At 45.7% G+C, this 25983-nt stretch overlaps 1 protein-coding gene across 3 annotated transcripts in view; it reads left to right on the forward strand.

Annotated features, from left to right (window-relative positions):
• The first annotated feature begins 6073 nt into the window (after positions 1-6073).
• Positions 6074-25983, forward strand: part of E2F3 (E2F transcription factor 3) — a 42342-nt gene continuing 22432 nt past the window's right edge. Inside the window, exon 1 of one of the 3 annotated variants that reach the window (XM_086842626.1) lies at positions 6074-6733. In XM_086842626.1, the coding sequence (XP_086698752.1) occupies positions 6413-6733 (321 nt within the window). In that variant the 5' untranslated portion in view covers positions 6074-6412. Of the gene's footprint in view, positions 6734-7092; positions 7268-25983 lie in introns of those variants that run through there. The other 2 variants (XM_086842637.1, XM_086842647.1) reach the window with 2 other exon arrangements.

Consider the following 25983-nt stretch of genomic DNA (forward strand, 5'->3'; position numbering starts at 1 on the left):
GTTTCACTTCTAAATTCTCAGATCACATTCTTAGAAGAATTTCCAGACTAAGGAAGTCAATTTAATTTTAGTTTAATTTCTCTGTTTTTTTTAAATTTGGTCTGTATCATAGAAAATATAATAATGCTCCCTGTAAATTTTAGAAGTGTAGATGTGATTGCTAAGATTTTTTTTTTTATGTTTATTCTGAAAAGTCTCCCTAGAAAGGACGCCTCTATATTACTCTCTGGGAGGGTAGATGTGCCTATACTTAAGGTTATCCAGCATTTCTTATTCTGGGACATAGGTTTTCAACCTTCTGTCACCTTCTAAAAGCAAAATAATTTGGTCTGAAATTTCACACAGAAACCACTTGAGAATCAAGGCAAAAGAAAATTACCTGTCTTTAAAAAAATCTGTCAGGCTTTTCTTTGAAGCAAAGCCTTGAAATCTGGTCAAGAATAAATCTAATAAAATTTTTCTCATATGTTTTTTCTGAAAGTAAAACATACTAAACATCTCAGCTCACAATTATTTAGCAGAGATTCAGAAAACGTCATCCTGGGATGGCAATCAGCAGTGGAGGGAGCAAAAAACCAGCATTACAATCCAGACCAAAAGAGAACAGACTGGCTTTTTCAGTTATCTGACTGGAAGAGTCCCATGGGACATTGTCCTGGAGATGAGGCCAAAAGATCAGATGCTTTTCCGGGATGACCTCCTCCACCTTTAAGATGGTCCCACTCTAATGAGCCAGAAATCGAGCAAAGGCAACAAGAAGCTGGTATAGATGAGCAAGGAGTTCCTGACAAAACTCAAAGGAATAATTGAAGAGGTGGAAGCAGTGACAAGTGGCCCGACAAAACTATGGAGATGCTGTCCAAGCATTCATGGAGGAGCTTGGAGAAGGGAAAGCCCTTGAAATTGAATCTGGAGAGGAATATGGAAGGCAAGAGGAGCTTTTCTAAGTACGTCAACAGCAAAGGGAGAATGAGGGAAAATATGGGCCCACTGCTCAAAGGAGAAAGGAACCTGGTGACAAAGGACATGGAACAAGCTGAGGTACAGAATACCTTCCTTGCCTCAGTCTTTGCTGGCAAGATTTACTTTCAGGAATCTCATCTTTGTGAGACACCGGTGGGAAGATCTATAGAAAAGAGGATTTACCCAAGGTAGAGGAGGACCAATCTGGGGAACATCTAAACAAACCAAATATATACAGGTTCATGGGATCTGAAAAAATGTACCAGCAAGTGCAAAGGGAGATGGCAAATCTCACTGTGAGGCCACTGTTGATAATCTGTGAAAGGTCATGGAGACTGGGAGAGGTTCCTGACAATGAGAAAAAAGTAATTTTCAATTCTGCCTTTCAGAAGGGCAAGAAGGACTGGGGAACTACAGGTCTGTCTGCCTCACCTCCATCCCTAAAAAGAAGATAACGGAACAAATTATCCTAGAAACCATTTTCAAATACAGAAAGATAATTTGGAGTAGTCAGTTTGGATTTAGGAAGATAAAGACAGGCCTGACCTACATGATAGCCTTCTGCAGTAAGACTAGTTCAGTGGATGAGGATGAAACACAGTATGATATTTATCTTAGCTTCATTAAGGCTTTTGACAGAGTCTCCAGTAACACCCTCATGAAAAAATGGATGAAGTCTAGGCTGTATTAAGTGGGCAGTGAAGTGGAATGAAAACTGACTGAACTGTGAGGCCCAGAGGGCTCTCATCCAGAGCACAATGTCCAGCTGGAGGCCAGTCATTAGTGATGTCTGGTATGGGTAATGCTGGGGCCCACAGTGTTTAACATCTTCTTTAATGACCTGGATTATGGGATGTCACACTTTCAGTGGCAGCAGGAAACACACATCCCATCAGTCTCAGTATTACCTCCAAATGTCCCTTTGCTGTCATGCAGGTTGTGTTCCAGATGCGTGGTATTGAGCACTATCTCATCCTTCCCTTCTCAACTCTTCCTTGTGTGCTTGTGAAATCAAGCTCCAATATGTAGGAAATTAATTAGGTTAATAATTAGCAAACTGAGGGTGGGGGGGGTGTACAATGTCAGTTCTACCTCTCACATGTACACATAATGACATGGTCTTTTATTATGTGGACATTTTTCCTGCACAGTTCTTCATTCAGTATGAAGGATGGGAAAGTCTCATGGAGTAAGTAGCTGTTGAGTACTTACTGCCCTCATTATTATTCCATATGCAGGGCTATACATTGATTAACTATCTACTCCTATTACAAACTTTCTTAGAGAGTTTTCACTTGGGAATGCTTTACAGTCTCCATTGTTACATTGTCCGGAATCTTCTTCATGGGAGAAGTCATATTTGAATCCAGGTCTTCAAGTCAGATTTGACCATTTTAACATCTAGGCAAAGATTTTGTTATTGCTTCCACTACTTGCAACAAGTCAGAATGGTGAAGAAAGCAATTCTAATTACACATTATTTTCACGACAAATGCAACGTTTTTCTTAAATGACACGGTGTGGGTAAAATTGCTTATCATCACACAGATAAAGACCGTATTCACATGGATAGCAGAATAGTACCATGGAACCATATTCACAAGGAAAGATAAATGACAGCTGAACACCAGCCTTAATTGTGGTATCTCCTAGGCCTTTGAGTTCTGCAGGGTATTTTCTCTGCAACAGATACCTGGATGACGACATCCCTTCTGGCAGCAATTTGTTTTTTATAGACCAACAGAAGCCCTTGGGCCTGCAATTAGCATCCTTTATGAAGCTCTCTGTACACTTATGTATGTTTTAATTTTCACTTTAGGTTCCTTCCGCTAGCTCCAGCAAGTGAATTGCATATTTAACAGGTCCCACTGCAAACTGAAATATCTGCCACAGAAGTGTGTTTTAGGACAAGAACTACACGTCTTCTCTCGCAATATTTTCTGCAGATTTCAGTTTATGAATGACAAAGTTGCTGTTCAGATGAACCCCATGCTTTTTATTTTAAGATTTTCCAGCAGCCACTCCACAGTCACAGCACAACTCCACTTCCAGAAGACAGGAGCATGTGACCCTCCCATTCAGATGCTATAGGCAGGCCCTGTCTCCTGGCCATCCCATTCGGCGTGTGTGCAATTTTGGGACTAGCTTTTAACATCTGGTTACGGACATAAATCTGTGGTGAGGATTTATTTTCTATTTTTATGCAAAAATAGATGTTGTTTTTCTGGGTTTATTGCAGTTCAGTTCAAGTGTCCTTCTGAGTGTAACAGTATATTCCTTGCTTCTTGAAGACTTCTAACCTTTCTTATGCATTAAGCCAGACTCTCTCCTTCAAAATGAAAAACAGCACACAAAGAAGCAAGATAGTATTTAACCGTTAATAGTTTAGCTTTACTTTAACTGCTTGACTTACACCCTTGACAGAGTAATGAGCTACTAGAAAATTAGATGATGAAAGAACCAGTACATGAAAGTGAATTCTGAGGTGCACCATGCATTAGTCTGTAAAACACTGTCTGTTTTACTCCCTCAGTTTGGCTATACTTTGTTACTGGTCCTGGGATCCTGGACAGTCCACTACATCTACGTGGCTCCTTCTATATTCTAGTTTTTGCTACTCTTTCTCTTTAAAGGTTTGCTCTAAGGACTCTCTATTTTTGCATTCCTCATTTTGCAGTGTAGTTTTATTTATTGTTTTTGTTCCTTATGCTGTAACATTGTGGCCTATGTTTCTTCTCTCCATCTTGCAGGATCCTTGAAACCAATGTAGTGCTACCATTTCCATACACAGAAAAAATTAAATCTTTACTTTGAACTATAAACACATTGACTGCCTGCCTGCACTTTTCTTTATATTTGGATTTTTCCCTCACCCTTCACCTGCTGTTCTTGTTCCTCAGCCTCTTCCCTGCTTTGGCCCTTGGATGTGCTTAAATTCTGCACGAGGCGGTGATTTCTGGCATGGGACACCCTGCAGGATGGGTAGTTAGCTGAAGATGGCAGGGACCATGGCAGAGGAAAACCATAGAAGACACTCCAGAAGACTAGAGATAAACTCTGAAGTAGGGAGAGCTTTGTGTTTTTCCCTGCTTCTTCCTGAGGAAACGCCTCACCCAGCCAGCAAAGTGCTGCTACACGTGCTGCAGCCAGGGCATGCTGAGCAGAGCTTTTACCTGCTTCACCCTGTGCATGGGCACAGAGCTGCACATTGCTGGCTGACTCCTTAAGATCAGTCCACAGCAGCAGAAGTGACAATTTGGGTGAAATTTTAAAGAGTGCTACAGTTCTGCAGAAGAACATGAAATTTTCCAGGCAACCCCTGCTCCTGTCTGGGCTGGGAGGACCATAATGAAGACTTTGAAAGACTTTCAGGTCTTGGATGCTGAGCACAAATGCAAGACAAAAGGCTTGCTAAAAGAAGTCTTTCTCATCTTTTAAAAAGACTCAGTACCCCTGGGTAAGTTACTGTAGGATTTCCTTTCCACAAAATTAATTGATCCCCAATTGTCTAGATTAAATTTAATATTTCCTAAAAAATTTGTTACCCTCTCTACAGTGGAAGAGCAATATTCTGTGACCTTCTGTGTATCAGGTCACATGTCCTCTTCCCCTGCTTTTCCCTGTGACAAAACAAAAGCCACCCCGCAAAGGTTTCTTCTTCTACAAAGGAGGACATATTTTTCTGACCAGGTTTTCTTTCCCATGTTTCTATGGATTCTCTCCCTGTTGTATCTTTCCTAACGTGCAGTGCCCAAAATCACATCCAGTAGGTTAATCGAGGCTTTTTTTATGCACCAAACAGAGCAGCATGTTTTCCTTTGATGGAAAACCTGCCCGGAATGGAAGATGACCTTATTTAATATGCAGCAGTATTGCACCTTAGCCATCTACTCTGATGCACCTAGGGTCAGACCAGAGGCACGTTTAGGCAGGGCTGAGGATTTGATAGAACAATTTGTTCATTTGTTCATGTACCTGCTAGAGATGGAAACACGGAAGGTTCCCAAGGAAAAGGATCCTTATCTGCCTGACTCAGCACAGTGTCAGCCTGCACACGCTGACTGCTAGGAGCACTGGTTGAGGGAAATGTGTGTCTGGAAATGAAACTGAGAAAATGGGGCACGGTTGGTGGGTGCAGGGCAGGGTGGGGCATTCAATAAATTCAGGGGGCATGTTGGCAGCACAGCTTGAATCCAGGGGGAAGGGTGGTGTTCGGCCGAATGTTGGACGAGTATCTTGGAGGTCTTTTGCAACCTTAGAGATTCTCTGATTCTAAGGGGCCATTTAGTAAGTGAAGACGCTACAGAAAATAGGGAAGAACTAGTGGGCATACTTCCACTGTTTCACCTCTTGGAGGTAATATAGACCATGATGGAAGGGAATATTCTGCTAAACGCTCACTTTTTGCGGACAAAAAGTTAAGTGCCTCGGGTGAGCTGCTTCGAAAATCTGTGGATGCAGGCGCGTGAAGAAAGCGGAAAAGCCGTTCCCCAGCTACCGGAGGTGACATCCCGCGCCGGGACGCCTTTAAAGGGCTCCCTGAGAACTTCCCCGCTGGCGCAGGCCGGTGCCTCTCCAAGCAAAGCGGGCCGAGAACTCAGCTGACCCCTTCCGAACCGCAGAGCTGCCGCGCGGGAGCCGGCATCTCCCGACAGCACCGGAGCGGGGGCAGCGGCAGGGATCGCGCCCACCGAGCGGGCGGGCGAGAGCCTTCCGAGGAGTGCGGAGCGGCGCTCGCCGCGCGGCCCCCGCAGCGGGGAGGGGAGCCCGGCGCTGCCGGTGGCTCTGTCGGTGTCGGTGTCGGTGTCGGGTCGGGCCCGGGGCGGTGCCCGGGGCGGGCCGGGCGCTCCGTGCGGGAGCAGCTGTCACTGTCAGCGAGCCGGCGAACCGGGATCCCGGCTGCGCGCAGGGGGAATCCCCCAGCCTCGCCCCCGCAGCCAATCGCCGCGCCGCATGCAAATCGCGGCCGAGCCCGGGCCAATGGGAAGGCGGAGGGGAGGGGAGGCGGCCCCCCCCGTTGGACGGCGCGGAGGGCGGCGGGGGCCAATGAGGCGGCGAGGCGGGCGGGGCGCGCCCCGGAGGCGGGGACATGCAAATTTGGTTTGAAAAGAGGGCGGGAAATCCGAGTTTCGCGGGAGGCCCTTGGCGCGTAACCCGTCTCCTTTCCCTTCATTCATTGTCAGCAGCCGCCGCTTCCTGGAGCCATTTTCCAGCCGGCCCCACACAGCGGGAGCGGCCCCGCTCCATCCGCCGCATCTGCCCGCCCCGCCGCCTCCGTCCCCCCCCGGCGCCCCGCATCCTGCAGCCGGGGCCCCCCCGGCACCCGCAGCCCCCAGTATTTTGCGCGGGGCCTCGGCATCGAGGAGGAAAGGAGCTGGGAAGGCCGGGGGGGGAGGAGGGACGGGGGGGAGGAGGAGACGCGGCTGCGGGGACAGACCCGGAGGGAAGGATGAGAAGGGGACTCCAGCCTTCGGCCCCGGCAGCAGCGCCGCCGCCCGCGCCGTCCACGGAATCCAGAGCAGCCCCCGCCGGCTTCCCGGCCCGCTTTGCCGCCGGCACCTTCATCCAGATCCGCAGCACCGGCGCGGTGGCGGGGGCGCCCTGTGTTGTCTCCTCCTCCTCCGCCGCCGCCGCTTCCCAGGCTCCCGGTGCCTTTGGCCCGGCGGCGGATGGGGGCCAGCCCGCTGGCAGCTCGCTGTACTGCACCCCCCACGGACCCGCCGGCAGGACGGCGCTGCTGCAGCCCGCTCTCGGCGGAGGCCGCCCCCCGGTAATTTTGTGTTTTCCCCCCTTCCCCGCGGGGAGGGTGAAGGGGACGGGGGGGGATCCCGCTGCCGGCCGGACCCGGGGGGCGGGCAGGCGCGGGGGGGAGGGCAGGAAAGGCGGAGGCAGCGCTTTGTTGCAATAAACTTTCCTGCCTCCTTCCCAACCCCCGCTGCCGGGTCTTATTGAAAAGGAGGAAAAAAAAAAAAAAAAAAAAAAAGGGTGGGGGGGAAATAATAATCCCCCGCACGGGTGCAAGAGCGAGCAGCCGGCGGCGGGGAAGAACCCCGGTTCCCCCGGGGCGCGGGGCCGGGCCGGGCCGTGCCCCGCCGGTGTCTCCGCTTCACCCCCGGAGCCGCCGGTGACGTCTGGCACACGTGCGCGGAGGCCGCGGCTGTGACTGGGAGCCGGGGCGGGCGGGGAGGGGGACGCCGCTTCCTCCTCCTCCTCCTCCTCCTCCTCCTCCCTCTGGCCTGGGACAGCCCGACCGCCGGCCGGCTGCCCCCGGCCCCCGCCGCTCTCCGAAATGCCCCTGCAGCAGGTCAGTGACTCGTGGGGCGGCGGCGAGCACCAACCCTCCCTCTCCCCACGCTTTAGAATTTACGCCCCCTCCTTAAAATTTACCGCCCCCCCCCCCTCAAAAAAAAAAAAAAAAAAAAAAATCCGCCTCCCCCACTCGTGGGGTTTTCTTTGTCCTCGCCGGTTTCGGGTGCGCGCTTGGCCCTCGTGGGCTCCGGCGAGTTGGAGAGCGGGGGAGGGCTCGGGGCATCCCCGCCGCGCGGGGGTCGAGGACGGCGGGAGGGGCTCACCTGCCCCCCCGGGCTCCACGGCCCCCGCCCGGCGGCGTGGGATTGCTAAACTCCTTCCCACCTCTCCCCTTCTCGCCCCGGTGCGCCCCTGCCAGGGCAAAAGGGGGTTTAACACCCCTTCCCCCCGCCCCCTTTTCCTCTTCTCTGCATCCAGTCGGTGACGGTCCAGGTATGGGATGGTGCCGTAATTCTGAAATATTTCTGGAAGAGCTTTGGGAGCATCTGGGAGGCCGGTGAGGATGGCGTGAACTGCCTCTTGTGTGGGTTTTTGCAGGTGTTGGTTGCTGAGCTAGTGGTGGAAGTTTCAAGGCTCGTCAAATCCCATCCAAAGCTTTTTCTAAAATAATTTTTTTTTTTTTTTACTTTCAAAATAAGCATCTTTGCTGTTAAAGAAATTTTATTTTTCTTTTGGTGCTCTTGGTCTTCAGCATATCCTAATAGCACTCAGTGTCAAGCAGGCTACTTCGGGCCACTTTGTAAATATTTGGCTGTCCTATGTGAAGGTTGATTCCTAGAAGGTGGTGGTAAGTGAATTCAAAGAGGAGCATATGTTACATGATGGTTCTGGGAGAAAAATTATACAGGCTTTTTTGGCTTTGTGGGAGGGATGTTGATGTCATAGGAACTCCTAAAATTTCTCATTAATGGGTCCTGTAAGACCTTCATGTATGATTTTAGTGGGGGGGGGGGTGGGTGTTTGGTTGGTTGGGTTTTTTTGGTTGGTTTGTTTTGTTTTGTTTTTGTTTTTTTTGTATGCTGCTCACCTCTCTAATGGAAGGAACTCCTGGCCTTAAAAACCTGGGAAGGCTTATTTCCACCTTAAAGGTTTGAAAGTGGGGAAAGTGATTTTGGCCTCTGCCTGCAAAAAAGTCCTCGCATAAGCTGCGAGTTTGTTGTATGCCCTCAGCCCCTGTATTAACTTTGGGGGAGAGATGTGGGATGGGGGAGGAAGAGTGTGGTCAGGCCAGCAGTATCTGCAGCCTCTGGCTGGCACCCTCCCAGGGCGATAAGCCATCCGTGGCACACACCAGGAAAGGGGCTGTGCATCCTGCTCTGCCCTGACAGCTGTGCTCATGTAAGTGCCCTTCTTGGAGCTGTCTTCTGGCTTGCCACAGACCCATCATTTGGGAAGTCAGGCTGAAGTGCCCTCGTGCTCTGCCTTGTCTTTCTGTGCCGCAGACTGCTTGGCAGGGACGCTATCCGGCCCTTTCTGGTCTGTGGCTTCCAGGTAGCTTTCCTCAAAAGTCATGGAGGATTTTCTGGGACTGGAAGGTGAGGATGTTCTGCCCTTGGTTCCTAGCAGAGCATGTTTGACAAACTAATGTTAGGGACTGGTAAGAGGATTGAGAAAACTCTGGGTAACTGAGGCAGTGAGCTCAGGCAAGTAGCACCAATATAAATTTAGCTCTTGATTATTGAGTTGCAAGTTGCAAGATGGAGTCTGGGACCCCCAGCTGAAAACGAGGCCCCGCTATGCAAAAGACTTGTAGAGGTTAGTCTGAAAGTTGGCCAGCACACCTGCACTGGTTGGGATTATGAAAATACTCTTGCCTTGCAAATGTAACTGCACTGGCAACCAACCCATCACTTCCAAATATAAACCTTGGTATGACTGGAAAAGAGTCAGTATAGCAATATAGTTTAGGCTGTGCAGGGAAGTGCTCAACTACATGAGCAAATGAAAAAGGTTCTTAGGCCCAAATAAGCTTCTTCCCCTTGGAAATTTGTTAGTTATTTTATCTGTGGTTGTGTATGTGTAGCACTGCTGGGAAAGCCTTGGAAAGTGGCCTAGTCCATAACAACAGGCCTCTCCAGCCCCACACTGAGGAGAATTTGCACACTCTTCCCAAGCAAGCGTCTCCATACACTGTCCAAAGCCAGTTCCTTGCTCTGTTGCCGCCTGTCGTGGCAGCTCCTGGGGCTGAGGGTTGCTAACCGGGCCCTTGTACCCTGGAGAGCCCTGGCTCTGGGGAGCTGTGACCCAGCCTGCCTGCCCTTTCAGCTTCAGGGTCTTTTGTAGGATTCCTTAGGAGTCAATAGTAAGTGTTACCAGGTGAACCTGAACCCCTGCTAGGCTTAAACACCAGCAGTAATGAAGAATTAACCCTTGCAAAACAGCCATCAGCTTGTACCCCTTGGGAGAGCTTGAGCCTCTGGAGACAGGGCCAGTGGCAAAGGGCCAGTGGTCCTGCATCCTCCCTTGCTCTCCTGTGTCCTGCTGGGGGCTGGTGCCTTTTTCCTTCTGGAATCTCAGGCTTCCCAGGATGGAAAATTAACCCTGACCTAAATAAATAAAGGTTTTCTGCTGGGCAAGCAGGTTGAACCAGCTAATGGCAGGTCTGGGAAGTGCCAGGGACCATCAAGGGAAAGTGGTGGCCAGGGATATGGCACAGGAGTCATGACACCATGCTGTTTTAGTGTCAGTGAGTTTGTGAATTGACTTGGATCCCCATGAGAAAGCAGGAGAAATTCATGTTTGATGAGGTACCCCAAAAGCATTCTCTCTGGTGTTGCCTTCTCACTTGGTGTGAGAAAGTCACTGCCATTTGCATTACCCTGTACTCTGAAATGGGGCTGCTATAAAAGCAAGCTGCTCAAAATGTTTCTAATTCAAATAGTGGGGAATTTCTTACTGTCTTTGGGTTATAAAGATAAGCCTTTAAGAAGAGGGCCATTTTCTTAGCCATGAGAAAATGCTTAAATGGAGACACCACCCACATGTTAAGTCCTTTTTAAAAGGGGCTAAATCCTCTTAACAACAATATCTTTAGAGAACTCCTGTGGCCTTTAGATGACATGAGCTGTGGAGAGGCTAGTTCGGCATACTTCAGAAGGGGGCAGGAGGATTTACATTTCCAAACTGAATACTTAGTACCTCTCATTTTTCTGGTGGTTTAGAAAGTACCTTTTCCTTCCTCCCTTCTCAGCAAGATGCAGCTGAAAAGGGAGAAAAATGGAGTAACCCACAGTCCTTTTTCCTGGGTGTTATGTAAAGGAGCAAGCCAAATAGAACATAAATAACGAAGAAGGATTTAAGGTATGGAAGAAGAACACGTAAGTCAAATAAAGGAAACAGGCAGTTAGCTTAGTAGCTTTTCTTTCTTTTGCAGCAATGAAAAGGTTTGTATGTGAAGACACAGGTGTTTTCATATTCAGACCTGGTTTCTTTTGACTGATAGTTTGTGTTAGTAGAAATGAGTGTTAGTATGAGTCTGGGATCTTTGCTTTTTGAATAGCATTTAAGGGATCTCTTTGGTTCAAATCCCTCTTCTCCAGCAACACACTGTTTCTGAGCCCGAGGAGGTACCACATGGTCCTTTGGATGCAGCCTTCTGAGGCAAGTTCAAAGAAGTATAAATCCTGATTGCCCTAACCATGCGGACAAACATCTTGTGAAAAGTGGGCATCATCATAAAACCCCACAGGAACAGCCTGTGGCTTGCTGATGGCTTCGCTATCCTCGTGCAGAGTCCAGCTGTGCTGGTGTGGCTCCATCTGCACCAGAACTCCCGAGTATGGTAGCCCCACCATGATAAGGGCTTTTGGCAGGGTTCCATGAACAGCTGAGCTGCTTAAAGGCTTTACTGTTGCTGGAAGGAGTAGGCTTGCTTGTCCCTCACTGTCTTCTCTGTGTCGTCTCCTTTGCTCTGCCTATGGCCAGACAGGGTTCTTCCCCTACTAATGTGCCAGGGGAGCACCTGACTGCGTGGACAGGGGTTGTTTTTTTGCTGCTTTAACAAGGTAGAAGAGCTGGGCCTGAGCACTGGGTCTGGCAGGCATCTTGGGCCCAAGATGGGGTGAGTGAGAAGAAGGAAGGAGACAGGAACTTGCCCATGCAGTGTTGCAGAGGTGTTAAATTGTCCCAGCAAGCCTCCATTTTATGATGCTGGTCTTACTTGTTCTTTCTGTGAATTTATTTTCCTTGCGCCACCAGTCTGCTTAGCAAAAGCTGGGTAGGGGTCACTTCATGGCCTGTGTATTCTTCTGTAGAGGATGCCCCACCAGGTTGAGCAAATACAGGCATTTTGTTTCCCCTCATTTTATTCCAGGTATGTTGGTGCCGTTCTCTTAATTTTGTCTGTGTTCTCATCTGTGAGTATGCACAAGCATTTACAAGGAGAATCATCTTGGAATTTAGGAACAGCTGTATATTTTGCAAGACGAAGGGTTCCCCCATGCCTTCTCTGACTGTGGCGACTGTTTCAGGAAAGAACACGGGGAAGGAGGCTTGCACAGGAAAGCCCTTTGTGCTTCAAGAGAGCACTTTCTTGGTCAGGGGTTACAATGGTTTTATAGATACCAGTGGCCGGTGATTTTTGTGATCCCTTTTTGAATCTAGCTGTAGTTCTGACAGTGGCAATAAGTAGTTGCTATTAGTAGTTACAAGTTCTGACCTTGTAGCAACAAGTTCCAGCCATGATTTAGCTATTTTGTATGAAAGGAAATAAACTATTTTCTTGCCTTGCTTTTTTTTTTTTGTTTTGTTTTTTTTCTGCCTTGCTGTCTGTAGTGCTCTTGGGTGATCCTAGATATTGTGGTAGGGAAAAATGATTTTCTGATGTGTGTTTCTCTGCAGAGTTTATGATAAATTATCTTCTGTGCTCAGATGTCTTCTCCAAGCTGGAGTGTCAGACAATTCATTTCTCTTGAAATGAAAGCCATTAATGTAAAGATAAAGGTGTAATTTTATAAAGGAACCACATGGGTGTGAAAACAAATGTGTCTGTAATTGTGAGATTTTACTTGTGAAACTTCTGTGGACTGGCAACTTTGAAAGATGTTTGGAACACATGGTAGACTCACTTTGCAGAGACGCACATTGTTTCATGAGGTCTTAACCTGGCCCTGGGGAGGGGAGCAGGAGGTGTGGGGCAGAGGGGATGAGTAGGAATGGCTGCTGTGTGAATAGCTCATTATGAGATGCAGGCTGCAAAAAGGAAAGTGAAGTAGCACCATTTCTCTTTGGAGCCCTGCCCTGTGCAGGCTAGCAGGCCTGGTGTGGTTGTGGGAGGGAAATTTCAGCCCATGCCTTGTGTTCAGAGCAGCAGGGATGATTGGTGCAGGTGAGATGAAGATGGGAGCTTTTCTTGGTAGCTTCAAGTATGGTGTCTTTCAGGCGTCACTTCTGATGATGTCTGCTTGGCTGATGGTGGCAGTCTGGTCCTGGTCCTGGTGCTGGTGTGCAGGGGTGGGAAGGTGGCTCTGGCTTTAGTCCTGGTTTGTGGGGAAACTGCCTGCTAGGGATGACTCTGACTTGAGTTTCAGTGGGTTTCTTGCACCAGTGGTGGTAACAAAGATCCAGCCTGGCCCAGTGCAGGACTTCAGCAGATGGAAAGTTCTTAGAGTAACTAAATCTCCAGGTTTTGTAGTCTCTGCAAGTAATCTCATTTACAGCTGGCAGTGCTGTGTATATATATACTTATATATATGGAGGTAACTCTCATCTTTACAAATGACTAGGTTGGACTTCAGGCTTTTGTTTTGGCTGACAGGGTTAATCGCTTCCTGCATTATTTTTCAAGACCAGGATTTTGTTTGTAGTTCTGTGGAGAAGAAACCCCCGTCATGTTCCCTGGGGGCAGTGGTGTGCAGTGGGAGGAGAGCTGCCCATGCCTCTGGGATGGGGCTGCTGCAGTGCTAGAGGTGCTGCTGGTGAGGTATTTGGATTCTATTTCAATTTCAGTTCTGTTTGAAGACAGGCTTGGCAAAATTGCCCAATTTATGACATCTTTAAAAAGGAACTATTTAACTTCTGTTTTCCTCAAGTAAGTTGGTCCAAAACCACACTTGGAAGTGCTATGCCTGGCATGGGTGTCTCTTGAAGTACTATGCTGTCTGCTTGGTAGCTGCTGCTATTTGCTGGATCTAGTGGCATTCATGGAGTTCTTAATGCCTTGTGAGCTCAACATGAGCTGTGGTAAATATTTGCATCTGCTAGCCCTGTAAAGGGAGAAGGCAGGAGCTTGACTAGGTGTTGATTAAGCCGGAGCTTAATGAAAATGGCCTCTGTTGTGTGGTAAGAGAGTACTACTTCATGGGTTTTAGCATCCCTTTTATACATACATGAATGCATAGCAATTGTGCTGGTAGCTGTTTGCAAACTGAGCTTGCTTAAGGTTAATGGTGTGTGTCATGAGTCTCCTGTCCCACTTTTGAATGTGGAGAGTTGTTGACCTGACCTGTGACAGTGTGAAAACTAACATGCTAACTCTGTCACTGCTGCACGTGCATGCCCTGCAGCTCTCAGGTGTTTTGTGCCCAAGCTCTTTGGCCTAGGACTAAGCTAGGAAAGCAAAGTGGAGCATTAAAGATCACCTTCTCAGAATCAGCTGGCATCTCTTCTGTGAGTGTGCTAAGTTATGTGGTCAGATATGGCTTTTCTTTATTTCTGCCTCTAAAAGTAAAACCAGTATCCAGTTTCATTGCTTTCTTTGAGTTGGAGATTTAATTTGATCACCTCCAACTACTTACAAGATTCTTCCAACTTGTATCTGGCTGCATTTAGGCAGAAGTTGCAGAAGTGTCCACTGCCTAAAGGCTGGTGGCATATTCAGGTGCCTCACTGCAAGGGTCTAGAACTGATTTTTCAGAAGATACGGGCTGTTTCCTGTGATGTGCACTTGCAATACTGCAGATGTTGAGTCCTTGGTATCTGGAACTTTATATGGACAAATTACTGTTAAATGCAGAGGCTGCTAATATTTTTGCTTTCATTTCTTTATTTTTACAATGAAATTTTACTGTTCTGCCTCATAGACCTCATGAGCCACTAGTTATTTTGCAAAAATCTATGAAAACTTTTAGAAAACCTGTAAAGAACTATTTTTTGGTAAAAATAAGTTGTATTGGGAATCTGGACAAGAGATGTTTGCTTAGCCTTGGCTGCTTCAGCTCCAGCATTCCTGCCCTGAGCTGTGGTATGTCTGTTGGTTATGTATGCATAGATTCTTAAAGAAATTTTCATTAATGAACTTCTTGAAAGACATTCTAGTCTTAATCATGCTATTCTGGTTTGGGTTTTTTTTTGCTTGTTGTACAGCTGTTGGTTCAAAGGTTGCTGCATATTGCATAACTTAGTGCTAGAAAAGGGGGGTGGGGGAAGGAACTCATTGGCAAACTTCCTTCCTTGTTAATTAAGGTGACATTAAAAGTCTCTGGTTTAGGACTCAATGGTGCACACCATGCACTGCAAGAGTCTAATTCTTATATATCCTGTCAGGCTCATTGGTCCACTCTACCAGTTCTCTCTGAATATAACTTTGTCTTAATTTTGGTTCTACCCGTTAGTTATAAAATCATACTAAAATTAGAGTGCAGTAACAGATACTTTTTTTTTTTTTTTGCAAGCCACTGAATATGCACTGTAGGATTTTATATTTTTTACACATTTTAAAGTACAGATGTAATTTTAGAGTGAAATACTTCTCCATGGGGTGAGTGTACTATGCTGTCTAAAAACTTAGCTTTCAAATTTGCCTTTCAAATGTTTTTTCAGAAACAAACTGACATGTAGACTTGTTTGCATCCCTTCTTCCTAGACCTTAAATTTAAGAGGTGTCATCTGGCAAATTTCAGGTCTGGAAGTAAAAACCTTATCTCTTGGCCCAGCAATTATATTGGTGCAGTCCATTGAGGCCGACAATAGGCTTTTGACTTTTTGGATGCTACCCGAGTGTAAGCAGCTAAGTATGTGAAAAGCACAAAATGATGCACAGAAGATGTTCCATCCTGGTACCATAGGTGGGATGGTGATTTGTGTGTTCCAGGTTGTCTACCATGGCTTAGGCTGGCTATTAGGAAAATGGTCTTCATCCAGAGGGTGGTTGGGCATTGGAAAAGGCTCCCCAGGGGACTGGTCACGGCACCAAGCCTGGCAGAATTCAGGAAGCCTTTGGACAATGCTCTCAGGCACATGGTGTGGTTATTAGGGCTGTCCTCTGCAGAGCCAGGAGTGGGACTCAGTGATCCTATGGGTCTGTTCCAGCTTGGGCTTTTTCTATGATTATTAACAGACAATGGTTTTAAACTGAAATAGTTAGACTAGATATAAGACCAGTTTTTACAGCAGAGCTAGTGAAACATTGGAACAGGTTGCTCAGATGGGTGATAGGTACCCATTCCTGGAAACATTCAAGGCTGGGTTGGATGGGGCTCTGAGCAACCTAATCTAATTAGATGTCAGTGCTCATTGCAGGGTGGTTGGACTAGATGACCTTTAAAGATCTCTTTCAACCCAAGCTGTTCCATGATTCTGTAGGAAAATACATGCTCTAAGGAGCAGATCTGAAGGGTTTGCTGCATTCTCTGAGTGCTTCTGTAATGGAAACTGGGCTTTCCTTCACCTTCTGCTTGGGTGTTTTTAACATCTGCCGTTTTTAAAGTCATTTTCCTACCAGGAACACTAGAAATGGAATTATATGGAATTATAATGTCTTGAGCGATGCTAGTAGCCTAATAGTGCCTTCAGTACTTGTTTTCTTGTGCTGCTAATTCTGGAATTAAATGGCAATTACCATGTATATATGCTAGTGCTATTTTGCCTTGCCAGCGTTGTGTTTTTAGACAGCGTTGGTCCCACACATTGACAGTCAGTTTTTTGTCCCCATACAGTAAGCTAGTTCACACTTTGTCTAATGTCTTCGCATAGCGGGAATTGATGTTGGTTACAGCTCTCACAGAAGGCTTTTGTGTGGTGATATCTGAAAGCTGTCTTGTTGGAGCTTTTATCAAGGCTATTGCAATGAGGCCATTATCCCCGCTCATGGAAAACATAGATATTTCGTAGAAATTTTTATAGCAAAGCTTGGTAAGTGTCATGCTGGGACAGAACGACAATGCTGGAGTGGTACAGAAATAATTCCCGAGGCGGCAGCCGTGCCGTGGCAGGGAGTTATCTGTCCTTGCAGACTTGGGGACAGGGTGGGAAGGGAACCCCGCACGGGGCAGACGGAGGGTGGTGATCAGAGCTATCGCGGGCACAAATAATCCTGGCCGTCGGCTCAACGGAATAAAGTTTTAATTTTCATGGTAAGAGTTTTATTGAGTGGCTCTAAGTAACCCAGATCTGAATTGCTGTATAATGCTTCTGCACCTTGTACTTTTTGGGGTGGGTTGTTTTTTTTGCTTTCAGCTGGGCGGTATCTGTGACCAAAAAGTGTCTCTGGAAGAGTTATGTAAAACTGCAAGTTGGCAGAGAGGAAGCTGAAACTTCACAACCCGGTTGTAGTACCCTTAAACACAAAATTCTTTAAGCAAGTAAAAAAGACAACTTACTACTTGAAGTGGGTGCAGGGAGGGCTTTAAAAATTATAATAGCATTTTCACTGGCTTCTTTGTCTCAACCGTGCGTATTTCACAGGGTTTATTCTTTCCCTCAGGAATTAGGGGTTAGACAAAGCTTTTTTTTTTTTTTTTTTTTTTTTTTATAAAATACAGTGTCCTGAAAGCATAAGCAAGTTGCTCATTTTCTTTCTCTGGTTCTTAATCATAAGAGCTGCCTTGATGATTTTTCCCACCTCAAATTAGCGGTTTATTTATAACATGCTAATGTTCTGCATGCCCCTCGGTATTACTTTTCTGTCATGCTGAGCTGAGAATTGTTCTCTCAAAAACTGACACTGCAAAGATGACATAAAAGAACACGAGAAATTGCCTGTGAGAGACAAATATTCAGGTGGCTCTTGGTATGACTTGGATTCATGCTTTCTATAAAATCATTTACATTTCCTTCCTGATTTCTATTGCTAGTCACATTCGTGTTGCTTGGTTTTCTTTTTGCTTACCAAAAATAAAGAAAAATGCAGACCGTTGGCTTTTGGCACTCTTGTTACCCTTTCGTTCCTGCTGGCAAACTCCTCTGTGATCGTCTTCCACGCAGTGTCACCAGCTGCCTTCTTGGATTGCAGGCAGGGGAATGAGGAACTTCAGGGGGTGTTTCCCCTTTCCTGCAGGGTGCTTGTGGGAAGCCTCTTCCAGATCTAGGGGGTTAGCACATCCTTCCCAGTGGTCCTCCACTTCAGCTGCTCTGCAGAAAGACAGGGGAGTATTCAAAGCCCGCACGGTTCAATGTAGGGTGTCTTGTGCATGGAAAAGCAAAGGGCAAAATAAAAACACATCCCATGAATTTCTGTACTTGGAGCCATGTGCTTTGTAGGTGTTTACAAGAGAGATGGCAAAGAAAAACACAAGATCATTTGGCAGCCTCCAGCGCTGTTATGACCTGTTCATCTGTAAAGATGCTCTTCATGTTGCTGCTGGTCTTGGTGCACTGAAGTCCTTCCTTATTCTCGTCTTGGTAGCATCGCGTTTGCTGAATATGTGGGAAGTGAATGCAACAGTAGTGAACAGGTTGTGTGCAGTTGGCTGGATATTAAACTTAGGTACAGCCTTCTGTGGGCAGAATTAAGTTAGTAGCTACAAAGGAAATTTTTTTGTGGTATTTGTATTTTAGGGGGACAGAAACCCCTTTTGCTATGAAAGGGAATGTGTAGGGAATTCCAGAGACTGGCATATTTAATTTACAGGAGAAAAAAAAAGAGAAAAAAGGAGGCAAATCCCCCTTATTCAGAGCCATATGTTCAAGATACTATCCTTAGTGTGATTTATTTGCTTCAGAATTAGGAAAGAGGGTTGCTGGGAAAAGTAAGATGCATTCACTTCTTTCACCTAGAGGAATTTTATAAGGGTGATTACAATCTCCCTCCTTTCTCCCTCTTTCCTAGTCCTGGAGAATAATCAATTTAGTGGTAAGACAGAGCAAGCAAAAATGTGATTGTTCTCATCTGCAATGCAGAGACTAAGATGGACTCATTTCTCTAAGGCCAAAATCAGGTCTTTCTGTTTTGAAGTGAATCAAGAGTTATTATGTATTCAGTAAGAAAGGATCAGAATTTCAGTATTTTCTTTCCCCTTAATATTTGTGCAGTTTTGGAGGTTTTTGACTACCCTTTCACTCTTTTGATGGCCTGAATGCCAATTTCAACCTACTTCCTCCAAGTTGGGGAAGCAGCATCAGTTGTATTAGACAGGGATTATATCTGTTCTAAGTACTTCATATGAAGTGGAGAAATGTGGATTTCCCAGCTGTTTAAAAAGCTCAGTTGCCTCAGCATGTGAAGAGCAGGTCCCAAACTCTGCTCAGCCAGCAGCAGAGAAGGGGGGGAATTGCCTTCAGACCTTGCAGGAAGAAAACTTGTGGCATCTGTGAGGTGCTATAGTATATCTAGCTAAAAATATCAGATACTTGAGCTTGCCTTATTGACCTGTTGGATGGCAATACCTTGTTGAAATGGAAAAAGCCAACAGATCTGGAACTTTGTGTAATAGTGCAATGATGTAAGAGGGGTGGCATAAAGATCCCAGCAAATGTACTTACCAACCAGAGCTATCCCATCTTTCCCACTGAAAGTGCAAGTGTGGCATGCCTAGGAGATTAGGAATAGCCTGCCTGCCTGTATTGGTCCTGGAAGGTTTGTTTTCCTCCTCTAAAGCTGATGTCAGATTCTTTGTCCGGATTCAGCCCTGTCTTTTTGGTTAGTGTTGATCAAATCATATGAAAGTGTATTGTTCCTTCTTCTGCAGAGTAATGCTGAATGCCTTCTACAAGTACTTCACCTCTCCCTGAGAGATGATGCTTTTTGTCCTCAATGTTGCTCTGCCTCATCTTTGAGTGCCTCTCTATGACTGCGTGGGCAGGAGCCCCAGCATGGAGCAGGTACAGTGATCTTCCCAGCCAGAACCTTGAATTAAAAGTATTGTCTTAATGGGAAGGTACATTTTAACTGTCTACAAGCATCTCCTGTAGCGTGATGAAATTGCATCAGTATTTTCGCTAAGTGTTTTTATCCAGAATATCAGTTTCACCAAAGTGATTTCTTTAAGTTCATTGTTAAGATCTTTAATCTTAGAAGGCAGGCCAGCAAGGTGATTCAGGTAAAGAGCCTTTTAGAGTCACAATATGGAAATTTTTCACCCTAACAAGGGAAGGTGGCGGTTTGAGCACGTGCCAGTTTGCCTTTCCAGAGCTGTGATACAGCTGAACCACAGTGGAAATCTGGAACCATAACAACACTGCTTATAGGAAGTTTGACTCCCTGCATTTAACCACAAATGTGGTCAATGTTAGGAGAAGCAATAGCAGAGGGGAAGAAAGGTGGTGGTATTTGATTAGCTTTTTTCTCCTTGTTTTCTGCTGTGAGGGAAGAGTGATAATATTAACTGATGGTTCCAGTTTCTTTCTTGTTAAACTTTGAGGATACTCTAATAGGGTAGATATGATAAGACTTGCTTTCAGCATTTTAATTCAGTAGTCACATGCTGTTGAGCAAGTTGTGCTGCTTGGTAAACTGTTGGGTGTATCTGAAGACAATAACATGGAGAAGAGGATTAAATATCATGTCAAGATCCTTCAGGTGGTCACTAGCTTCATGCAGGGATTGAAATGCAAATGATTCAGTCATGATGGGTTTCTGCAGGAGGTTATTGAGGGATAGAGGTTTTCCCGTTGGTCCTCACCATCATGCCCTAGACCAACATGCTGAATTCATTCAGTTCAGCAGCACAAGAATGGCTGTCTGTCTTGGACACTAAAATATCCTGCTGTTTCCTATCTGCACGTTCTTGGAAATGAAATGTAATTCTCTCATAGGCAGAATAGCCTTAATTGCCTCATAGGATAGGAAAGAAAGGATGATTTGGGAACTAGGTCTGTGCTAGTAGAAGTGCTTCCTGTAACAGAGGGGATTTCCTGGAGCAATCCTGGGACACCCTTTGCGGATGTGGTTTCACAGTCACCTTGCAGCGATCCAAATTGATGCCACCACAAATAGGGTCATGCTGCCCGCCCTCCCTCCCTCCCTGCTTTGGCGCCTGCCCTCGTACCTCTGTGCTTGTCAGACCGGGGGCTGTTCCAGCTGAAAGCTAACACTGGCCAAGTGATTAGTTTTCAGCACAGGGAGCTTCCTGACCCAGCCGGCCGTGTGGTTAGGGTGGAGGAGGCTGGCAGAGGCTGCCCCCAGCCGTGCCCTCTCCCCGTACGGGGATGCTTGCTTGGAGTGGCAGCAGACCAAGAGCCTCACTGTGTGTGTGACCTCAGCATCTCCTGGAAGCCAGTGGAGTTGTGCGGAACGAAACCCGAACAGATGGCTCTGCAAAGAAATAGGCAGCTTTTGTGCCGCTATTCACTGCTTGGGTTACCGAGGGCGTGCAGCTGCCGCAGCCTGGCCGGCAGAGCCCAAGGGCTGGAGGGAACTCCACGCTCTCCCCATCTCCAGCTTTGAAGGGCTTGGGGGCAGTATAGCGGGTTTGTAAGCACATGGAGGAGTAACTATGGCTGGAAACAACTTCTGTTCATGGAGGAAAGCCTTACTTGCTTAAACTAGGAATGTGCTCAGTGCTCCTTCGCACCATGCCTCGTGCGCTTGTCTTCCAGCCCCTGACCGAGGCTCCCAGGCTACGTGTAATTTAATTACAGTCTGATGGCTGGCACTGAAGTAGGTGAAGATATAAATGTAATTTGTGCCTAGAAATTATGTATGTAGTGAGCTTGCAATACTGGAGGCCTTCTTGGCAATCACTATTGCAATCAGGATATACCTCCAGAGGAAAGACTTGCTGTGCTGCTCTGGCAGGTAGTCTCACAGCTACAGCTCTAAACAGGGCTTTAGCGCGACTGGTTGTTAATAGGTGAAAGTAAAGGACTTGTGGTCTTGCATGAAAGATCACAAAATCCTCAGAGGTAATGGTTGGCTTTTACAATCAGCAGCTGCAGCAACTGAGGGTCTAGTTAGCTTATGGAGGTGGGAAGGCTCATAGGGCTTCTGGTCAGATGGGTGGTAGTGAATGCCAGTCACATGTGAAGTTGGCCAAGGAAGGTTGAGGTTTACGAATGCACTTACAGCGAAGTCTCCTTTCTGTCCCTCAAATGGCAAGGTGGAGCCAACCTGTGTGGCAGTGAGAGCACCCAGTGCCCTGCTTATTCCATGCTACAGCAGAATTCTGCCTTTGTGACCAGAATATACTGCTGAATTTCAGCTTTGGCATAAAAGAGGTTGTATCATTGTTATTGTAAGTAAACCTCTACAAACAAACTACACTACAAACAAACCTCCACTATAAACTCAACTAGTGTGGAACTAACTCTGGAGACAGCCTGTAACTCACAGGGCTGGGAAATAAGAGTTTCACTTTAATCTGTTGTCTGATTTCAAACATAACTATTTTGTTATTGATTACTTGCGAAAAAGGTCTGATGTGTTTATCTTGCAATCCTTACACATGCTTCCCACTGCCAGTAGCCTTAGTTCTCCTCTCAGCAGCTGCCAAAATTTCCATCTTTCTCCCAATACTTTCTTTAGCACCATTGTGCATTGAAACTCTTGCAGGATAGCAATATGGGAAAGCTGTGTAGCATTCCTGTTTATCTTGGAAGTCAATGTTTTACACAAGGAGCACTTGTGTAAACTCTGCCATATTTACTTTCTTGTATTTAATTCAATAAAATGTATTTACCTGAAGTGGACACGAAATTTCCAGTTTGCGGAGGGAAGCGTAGGACCAGGCTGCAGAACTCGTTCCAAGTCAGGACAGAGTGCATGAGGGCTCCTTGCCAGTGCAAAGCGTGGGAGGAAAGTCGGGAGTAAGACGACTCTTGCTGCTATCATCAGGCAGGCGCCTGTTGAAAGGGTAGGAGTTATGGATGTCAAGGCAAGACAACAGGTTTTTGTGTTTTCTTGAATTTTAGACTTCCAAGACAAAGCGATGACTGGCAAAGCAGGTTTCGTCCAAGACTGTCTTTGCTTTAGCTTGGATAAGAACTTACAGTCTCAGATAGTGAGATGTAGTCAAGTTTTCTGGGGTAATCTTAGCTTTACAGTTTGATTACAGTTTGGAATTAGGGTTGGGAAAACAATTAGTGTAGAAAATGAAAGTTTCTATGGGAATCTCTCACGCTTAAGGATTTTTAGCAATCTAGCAAGCCTATGGGCTGGTGTTGGCTTCCCACGGCTGCCTCAAGTTACCTTACCTTAAGAGAAGAAAGCTGTCCTCCTTCCTATCCATATATTGTTGAGAGAGGGCATCGTCCACAAGCTATTTTTATTCCTATTCCTTTCCATAATTATATGTAGCTTTTATAAATGTGTCTGCATGAAGAGCTCTCGTGTACTTTTGAAGGGCTTATTTGATCTAAATTTAAGGCTGTCTCATGTCCAGTTGTGAAACTTGCTATTTTAGTTCGCCCTACCTACAGCTTTTACTAAAACAAGAGGAAAAGGATGAAGAGGAGAGACTGAAAAGTGTGTGTGAGAGGAGGGAAAGATGACTCATAAGTGGGACTGCATTTGAAAATGTAAAGGATCAAGGTGTACTGATCATAAGAGAGAAAGTTGTGGCTTCTGTGATGAAGGCACAATTAAACCATGTGGTCATCTATCTTCCAAACAGATTAGGGTATGTTTGGGGAGGAATCCATGGGCCTGAATTGGGTAGATAGATTTCTTCTCTCTTCAAAGTTATTTAAAGAAAGGAATTTTTAGTGCAGCCTTTAATAGGTGATATTTTAGTGCTAGATTCCACTGGAAGACTTCCCCAGGCTTCTGGAAAATCCCATTTAGTTGTCCTTTGCCTACAGAATATTTCTAATAGCTGCATGGTTGTACAGCAGGACAGGTAGCAGAAAGGGAAAGAGGGGGAAGACCACAGTACAAGAAGCGAAATGGACTTTCTCTGAACTTTAGGCTACAATGAATAGAAATTAAAGCTCATGAGTAGATGCACAGATTTCTGCTTTCAATCCAGGTGTTCTCTTTTACCCCTCTGCTAATGTTTTGCTCCTCCAGCCTTGTGCCAGTGCCCATAAAACTTCCAGAATATTTGGGATGGCCAGTAGTCTTGAAATTAACCTTACTGTTGGGTTTAAGTAGTGTGCAATTATGAGGATGGAGTTCTTCTGTATACAGCACTGCAAAGAGTGCCTGTGGTATTTCCAAAAGTGTTTACCAGCAGTATCCCACAGCCAGCTCTTCCTACCTTCACCCTTCTTCTCCTGCTGAAAGCTAGAAGTTAACAGAGGTGCAACTGTCCAATGTGTGAATGAGGCTGATAGAAAATGTGTTTAATTTTGTAAAGCATTTTGATTAACAAAAGTAACTGTCAATATGAAATTGGTTTAAAAAATTGGTTAAGTAACAGGGGAAGAGTCCTTTTGATTGATTCCAGTGAGTATTTGCACTAATCCCAATACTAATGGAGTGCTTTCATCATTGTTGCAGAAGTAAACAAAAAAACTGCTGCTGATAGTGATTGCCAGCAGAATAGTAAATGATAATGGAACTCTCACAACTTGCTCTGTAGGCACATTCAGACACACTGTGTCTTTAATAGGGCAAGAAGCAAAGTTGTGTGCCAGAGCACAGGGAGTGCAAGCCATGCCTTATGAAAGGGGGCCTGTATCCTGGAAAGCAGCACTTCTCAGAAGCCTGTAGTGGACAGTCAACTGCACACCAGCTTCCAGCACAACGCTGAGAGGTGATGGCACTGAGGCTTGCATCCTGGCATGTACAAAAAATCAAATAAGAGTGGGGATACTTTTGCCTCAGTCAACAGTTTTGGTGTGACTGACACCTAAAATACCATGTGATTCTGTACTAGTGTTTGTAAGGGAAAGATCTTGAAATTAGAAGATGCTGTTAAATAGGGCAGCATGAATTATTTGAGGTTGGAAGAAAATGCCCTTCAGTGCAACTTAAGCAATATTTTGCTTATGCAATTAATATTAATGACTGACTTGACTGACAGGAGATTCAGAATTGGGGGTGGTAGATGATACAGCTGATGGGTGCATTGCTGTCCAGAGGGACTTTGATGGGCTTGAGGAAGGGGCTCAAGCCCCTCAAGGAACCCCTTGAATTTCAGGAAAAGGAAGTGCAAAGTCCTGCCTCTGCAGAGGAATAATTCCAGGTACCAGAACAGGCTGGGACAAACCTGCTGTAAGTCAGCTCTGCAGAGTGAGATGATCCTTTCCCTCTGCTCAGCCCTGGTGAGACACAGCTGACATGCTGGCTCCAGTTATGGGCTCCCCATTATGAGAGGACATGGACATAGGTGAGCAGGTCCAGTGAGGGACTGTGACAGTGGTTAGAGGCTCAGAGCATCTCATATGTAAGAATAGGCTGAGAGAGCTGGGTCTGTTGAGCCTGGAGGTGGTTAAACACATGATGGGAGAGAGTAAAAAAAATGGAGCCAGGCTATTCCCAGCGGTGGCCAGCGACAGGAAAAAAACCAATGGGCAATAATTGAAATGAAGAAAGGCCATTTAAACAGAAGATTATACAGCATCCTGGTATGCTGGAACAGGTCTCTTAGGTTGTGGAGTTGTGTTCGCTGGCCATATTAAAAACCCAACTGAATACAGCCCTGAGCATCCTGTTCTAGTTGCCTTCTCTTTGAGCAGTGGCAGGTGGACTAGATGATCTCCAGAGGTGCTTTCTCACCTCAGCCACTTTCTGAGATGATTCCAGTGTTAAAGGACTCATTAAGTTGTTGAGCTTGAGCACATCGAGAATTTAATATTGAAAGCTTAAACAATGCAAACTCAAAGTGGAAATTAGATTTTATTTTAAGTGAGAGAAAAATAATGTTTATGCCTTCAAGTTCTGACACAATGACTGTTTTGCTGTAATTTCTCTGTAGAGTTATGCTCTGTAATTTCAACTCTGAACAGCCTTGAAGTTAGCAAACCCTTCTACTTGCTTTTTGGTAGGAGCAACTGTGTTCGTGTTACTTCCTGACAGGTGCTTGTTCATTTCATTTTCATAACAAAGATTCTAAAATTGCATTCTTATCCTTGGCTACAATAGCACAGCAACTAGGGTCTGTGATATGTAGGAGGTCATATTAGAAAGTCAGATTCTTTTCTTTCATCGAAGTGTAGATTAGAGAGAAAAATGCAAATTCACTTAATTTTAAAATTTGAGACTTCAGGGTGCTACTAATTTTTCTGGAGAAGTCATCTCAAGATGTTTCATTTAGGAAATACATTGTAAAGATGACAAAGTAGAAGGGACAGATCGTGGCTGGTGTGGGTCAGGTTTCACGTAGGTTCAAGTCCTTGCCTTGTATGGCAAGCCTCAGGCTTGTATGACTGAAGATTTGCTGCTTCACCAAAGCCAAAAGTGATAACTTTTTGAAAATATTATATATAATCTGAGAAAGAGTAGCAACTTTAATGTCTTTTCCCCTAGAAATTAATTGCCTGTGGCTCCCTGGAAAACCATCTGTTTTGGTTGTTGTCTTGTAAAAATTAGGCTGTCACATCAGTTGTTTTATATTGTCCTGTGCATGACAGAATTTTCCTAAATGTGAAGAAGAAAATTATATAGTCTACCAACACTCATTCACTTCACTTAAGGCCTGCTGCCATCTTGTAATTGTTTTTTTTTTTATTCCCTCT

The sequence above is a fragment of the Cyanistes caeruleus genome, chromosome 1 (assembly GCF_971803275.1).
Source record: "Cyanistes caeruleus chromosome 1, bCyaCae1.hap1.1, whole genome shotgun sequence".
Taxonomy (NCBI): Eukaryota; Metazoa; Chordata; class Aves; order Passeriformes; family Paridae; genus Cyanistes; species Cyanistes caeruleus.